The 5,543-nt window shown below is 44.2% G+C and overlaps 1 protein-coding gene across 1 annotated transcript in view; it reads right to left on the reverse strand.

Moving 5' to 3' along the window:
• The window catches only part of LOC125038241, an 8,806-nt gene that overhangs the window by 2,596 nt on the left and 667 nt on the right, over positions 1-5,543 (reverse strand). The window contains exons 2-9 of the mRNA XM_047631668.1: positions 5,346-5,491; positions 4,997-5,205; positions 4,438-4,561; positions 3,951-4,121; positions 3,592-3,693; positions 3,266-3,420; positions 2,991-3,144; positions 2,592-2,806 (exon numbers count right to left, since the gene is read on the reverse strand). Coding sequence (XP_047487624.1) covers positions 2,619-2,806; positions 2,991-3,144; positions 3,266-3,420; positions 3,592-3,693; positions 3,951-4,121; positions 4,438-4,561; positions 4,997-5,205; positions 5,346-5,491 — 1,249 coding nt within the window. The 3' untranslated portion in view covers positions 2,592-2,618. The remainder of the gene's footprint in view (positions 1-2,591; positions 2,807-2,990; positions 3,145-3,265; positions 3,421-3,591; positions 3,694-3,950; positions 4,122-4,437; positions 4,562-4,996; positions 5,206-5,345; positions 5,492-5,543) is intronic.

Below are 5,543 nucleotides of genomic sequence, written 5' to 3' on the forward strand. Positions count from 1 at the left end.
GAGAGAGATGAGAGAGAGAGAGAGAGGCATGACGAGAGAGAGGAGAGAGAGAGAGAGAGAAGGAGAGAGAGAGAGACAGAAGGACAGGAGACAGAGACAGAGACAGAGACTAGAGACAGAGACAGAGACAGAGACAGAGAGAGACGGCAGAGACAGAGGGGCAGAGGGCAGAGAGAAGAGAGGACAGAGAGAGAGAGAGATGAGAGAGAGATGAAAAGAGAGAGGGCAGAGAGAGAGAGCAGAGACAGAGATAGAGAGACCAGAGAGAGGGGAGAGAGGAGAGAGAGGGAAAAGAGAGAGAGAGGAGAGAGAGAGAGAGACAGGACAGAGCGGCAGAGACAAGAGAGATAGAGAATAGAGAGGGGACGAGAGGGGAGAAGAGAGAGAGAGACAGGGGGAGACAGGAGGAGAGGAGAGAGAGAGAGAGGAGAGGAGAGGAGAGAGAGAGAGGAGGAGAGAGAAGGAGGGGAGAGGAGGGAGAGAGAGATGATGAGAGAGGAGATAGAGGAGAAGATGAGAGAGAAGGGATGAGGGAGGAGGGCGAGAGAGAGAGAGCAGAGAGAGAGACAGAGAGAACGAGAGAGCTGAAGACGAGAGAGAGAGTGAGAGAGGGGAAAAGATAGAGGGCAGAGAGACGAGACAGAGAGACAGAGGAGACAGAGAGAGAGAGGAGATGATGGGAGAGAGAGAGGAGAGAGGGGAGAGAGAGAGAGGGGAAAGGAGAGGAGAGACAGAAGACAGAGAGAGAAAAGAGAGACAGGACAGAGAGGGGAGGGCTGAGACAGAGACAGAGAGAGAGAGGGGCAGAGAGAGAAAGACAGAGAGAGAGAGACAGAGAGAGAGAGAGAGAGAGGAGACAGACAGGACAGGGACAGAGTGAGCAGACAGAGACAGAGAGACAGGGAGGACAGAGAGGGAGAGAGAAGAGAAGAGAAAAGCGAGAGAGGGGAGAGAGATAGAAAAGAGAGGGGATGGGAGAGAGAGAGAGAGTGAGAAGAAGATGGAGAGGAGCAGAGAAGAGAATAGAGAGGAGGAGAAAGAGACTGAGAGACAGAAGAGAGAGAGAGGAGACGGGAGGGAATTGAGAGGATTGAGGGAAGAGAGAGAGAGAGAAAGGGGAGAAGGGGAGAGAGACAGAGAGACGATATAGAGGACAGATATAGAGAGAAGAGATGAAGATAGAGGAGGGCGAGACCAGAGAGACAGAGGACCAGAGAGACAGAGGGGATAGAGAGACAGAGGGGAGAGGGAGAGAAGGAACGTAAGAGAGAGAGAGAGAGCGGCAAACAGAGACCAGGAGATAGAGAGATAGAGAGAGAAGACAGAGAGGAGAGAAGAGACAGAGAGAAGAAGGAGAGGACAGAAGAGAGAGAGGAGAGAGAGAGACCCGAGAGGATGAAAGAGAGAGGAAGAGAGAGAGAAGAGGGGAGAGAGAGAGAGGGGAGAGGAGAGTGAGAGAGAGCAGGAGAGAGAGGGGGAGTGAGAGAGAGACAGAGAGGACAGATATAGAGAGACAGAGACAGGGGTAAAAGACAGAGACCCGTGAGCCAGAGAGAGAGAGACAGAGACAGAGTTTGAGAGCAAGAGACAGAGAGACGAGAGAGAGAGACAGCCCCCAGAGATAGAGAGACAGAGAGAGAGAGAGAGAGAGAGAGACAGTAAAGAGAGAGGGGAGAGACAGAGACGGAGCGAAGAGACAGAGAGATCGAGAGAAAAGAGAGAGAGAAGGAGATAGAGGGGATAGAGAGAGAGCGGGAGAGAGAGAGAGAGATGACAGAGAAGAGAAGAGAGGAAGAGCAGAGAGCAGAGAGAGAGACAGAGAGAGGGAAGAGAAAAGATGAGAGAGAAGGGAGGGAGGATGATAGAGCGAGAGAAGAAGAGACGAGAGAGAGAGGAAGAGAGAGAGAGAGAGAGAGAGAGGACAAGAGAAGAGAATAGAGGACCGAGACAGAGACAGAGACAGAGCAGAGACAGGGACAGGAGACAGAGAGACAAAAGAGGAGAGAGACGGGAACACAGAGAGGACAGGGGGCGAGAGGACAGAGAGACAGAGAGAGGAGAAAAAAGACAGAGAGAGAGAGACAAAGACAGGAGAGAGAGCACGACAGTGAGAGAGGAGACAAAGACAGAGAGAGAGGAGACAAAGACGGGAAGAGGGAAGGAGAGACAGAGGGGAGAGACACAGAGAGAGACGAGATAGAGAGATAGAGAGGGGAGATTTGAGAGAAGAGAGAGAGAGAAAAAGAGAGAGAGACAGAATGAGGAGGAGACAGAGAGGAGAGACAGAGAAGAGAGACACAGAGAGAGAACAGACGAAGATGAGAGATAGAGAGGTAGAGAGATAGAGGGGGATGGAAGAGGATGGAGAGATGGGAGTTTGGAGAGATAGAGAGAGTAGAGTTTAAGAGATAGAGAGATAGAGAGATAGAGAGAGTAGGCAAGCAGGAGTGGGAGAGGGGGCAAGCAGGAGTGGGAGAGGGGGCAAGCAGGAGTTGGAGAGGGAGATGATTGGGCAAGTAACACAGGGAGAGAGGGTGAGAGGCAAGTGTGTTTAGTAAAATAAAAATATGGCTGCAGATAGAATAACTCACTCTGTTTATCAGTGAACTGTCAAGATCCTATCCATTATTCGGACAAATAGCCAATGCCTTTCCATTTCTCACATTTGTTTCCTTCACGTTCATTTCCACTTTGGCCAGGACTTTCTTAGTCATGCGACTGCTACAGTCTGAGAGTTTATTGTTCTCTGGTGGTTTCTTGTTCTCTTTGGGAATTTTTGTTCTTTTGGGGATCACTGTCTTCTTTCCTGTTCAGATATGTAGGAAGTGTGTGACATATTTAGTAGAAGACAGAAATGTCAAAAGTACCACACACACTATGATTTTTCCAAACCTCTCCTAGAACTATACTTCCATACCATGTTATAACTGTTAAACAAACATCTCATTATTTTTCTTTAAATAAAGCCATTTTGGAAAGAGGCATCTTACCTTCTCTGCTATGCTGTGGTTGGTACTTTTCCAAAAGTGCCTCCAGCTCCTCCTGCCTCTTCCTCTGGTAGCGCACCCGGCAGTCCACTGTCAGCATCTCTATTCCTAGCCCTTCCTCTGCCTCAGAAACTTTAGCTTCTTCCCCAGCTACAATCTGGTAAAGATACAAATGGGAAATTTTGATGGAAATGGCCCTTTTGTCTGGGAATTAAAGTTCTCTTTTTTTTTTTTTTTTTTTTTTTGAAACAACAAATGAATTCACAGCTGCCACTCACCAAAACTGAGTCATCTTTATGGGTTAAAGAGGAATAGAGAACATTGGCCTTGGGTGACTTTCTGGCAGCTCGCATCATACTATGCGTGGTGAGCATCCTGCTAGGAGTGGTATTAGCATCCAACTGCGGCCCTCTTGCTTGAGGTTTGTGCACACCTGTAAATTGCATACAAGTACACTGGGTGACAAACAACTGGATATACTGTCAGTTCTTTCATTGTCAACATTTATCAACATTCCTGACACCCCTAAAGTTATTATTTTCTATCTACAATTGAAATCAGGCAAAGTGACAGGAGGAGGCACTCAGCCACAGGTATGACTAACCAGGGGTGAGCATGAGAGGAGCATACTTGGGCCCCCCATTGGCCACAGGTGTGTTGACAAGACACAGAGGAGGTGTTGGAGGACAGAGGTTGGGCTTTCCATCTGGAATTATGATAGAATGAAAACCTGTAAACTATGAATTATGATACACTATTCTGAATATTTTTTATTAGGTATATATAAAAACATTGTAAAAAAAAAAAAAAAAAAAAATACTGAACTCATTTAAATGTAAACCTTTATCAAATTGAGCAAGAAATTAATTAATTAATAATGAGATATCAATAATGAAGAAAATATTATATACAATACAAACAACATGTTGCATGATAGAGACTCCCAACTCACTCCACATTCACCTTGCTCAATACTCTCCAGAGTGGGGACAGGCAGTGTGATCTGCTGGCGGTGTACTGCAACAGACTCCATTAACTCAGGCAAGAGAGTGTTCAACTTAGTTGTAAGTTCATTCACAGTCTCACTCAAGCTAGCCACACGACCCATCTGGACCTTCAGCTCCTCTGTCGACTCTGCAATGATAGTGTGGCTTGAGGTTCTCATCTCTCTGCTCAATGATTTCATAGCCTAAATTCAATATACATGTCAAATTTTGAAAAGTAATTGTATCACTTTCAATACTAACAAATTGGTTATCATTACTCTCATCAACAGCATTGCAATAGCAAGGATTTAACAAATTTACTGGATAATGTTACTTATAGCTCAAGATTTCCCCAAATGTGCAAATGCACAAAGTACATACTTGTATTCAAAGGCATTACAAAGGTATATCAAGCAATAAAAGAAAAAAATTATAAAATTGCAAAAAGAAACAGTGGTCCTTACCAGGCCTTGCCTGTGCATGTGTTTTATGCACAGTCGTAAGAAGGGACTTGAGGGCCAAGTTGGCATACTGGACCAGACTCAGCAAATCTAGTTTGTCTTCTTGATACAAGCCTTGCAACCCTAGCTGAAAAAGCACATGAAACAAATGGTTACATTTTACCTGAAACCCTACCAGAAAAAGTACATAAACAAGAATTAGATTGATTACTAAATAGTTGTGTATTTCATACCCTCTTTTTTTATTTCTGATAAGAGCAGCAAAAAAATATGAATATAGACATTGCATGATTTGTAATCAGTTTTATACAACTATACTAAAAATTAATTTGTATGTATTCTTCAAATAACTTTTTAATATTTACTAATATAACAATTGCCTCATGACATACCAATCATCAACCTGTACAGGAAATGTTCATTCTACATTTTACAAATAAAATAGCAATATCCACATGACTTATAGATTAAAGATCTGCAACTCTTATGCACACGTCTCATACAAAATATTTAGCATAAAAGTTCCTAAAATAATCAGTTCTTAACAGACAACTACAGCTACCTTATTTATTTCTGTTGCATGTTCCTTGTAAATCATGTCTGGCACTTGAACAGAATACATAGACCCATCAACGTGCGACAAGGATGTGGTTCCATTCAATAGCGGAGACAGTATCTTCCATGATGACTCCTCCACCTGACGGAAAACCTCCACACGGTCCCAGAGCCTCTTTGCTTCACTATTCATCTCAGACATATCCTCTTGTATCTCTATTAAGTGGAATCAGTAAACTTGTTTTTTATCATTTATACTTTGCTGCTTCTTCAAAATTCATAAATGCCAACAACTTCAAAGAAGGAAAAAAAAGAAGAGAAAAGACAGATACAGTGAATGACAGAAACTCTTCTACCTTTTTGTATATCACACAGTGGGCATGTTGGAAGGGTCTCCTTCTGGTGTTGTGTCAGGCTTTCATTCTGCCGAAGTGCATCCTGGAGACTGGTTGCTGCCTTGTCACTCTGGGAGCACAGACTGCGGTACACTCCAGCCAGCTCCCTGCAATGGGTATTCTGACATTCAGCATTTTACCCAACACAAAACTATGAAA

Source organism: Penaeus chinensis, chromosome 3 (genome assembly GCF_019202785.1).
Source record: "Penaeus chinensis breed Huanghai No. 1 chromosome 3, ASM1920278v2, whole genome shotgun sequence".
NCBI lineage: Eukaryota > Metazoa > Arthropoda > Malacostraca > Decapoda > Penaeidae > Penaeus > Penaeus chinensis.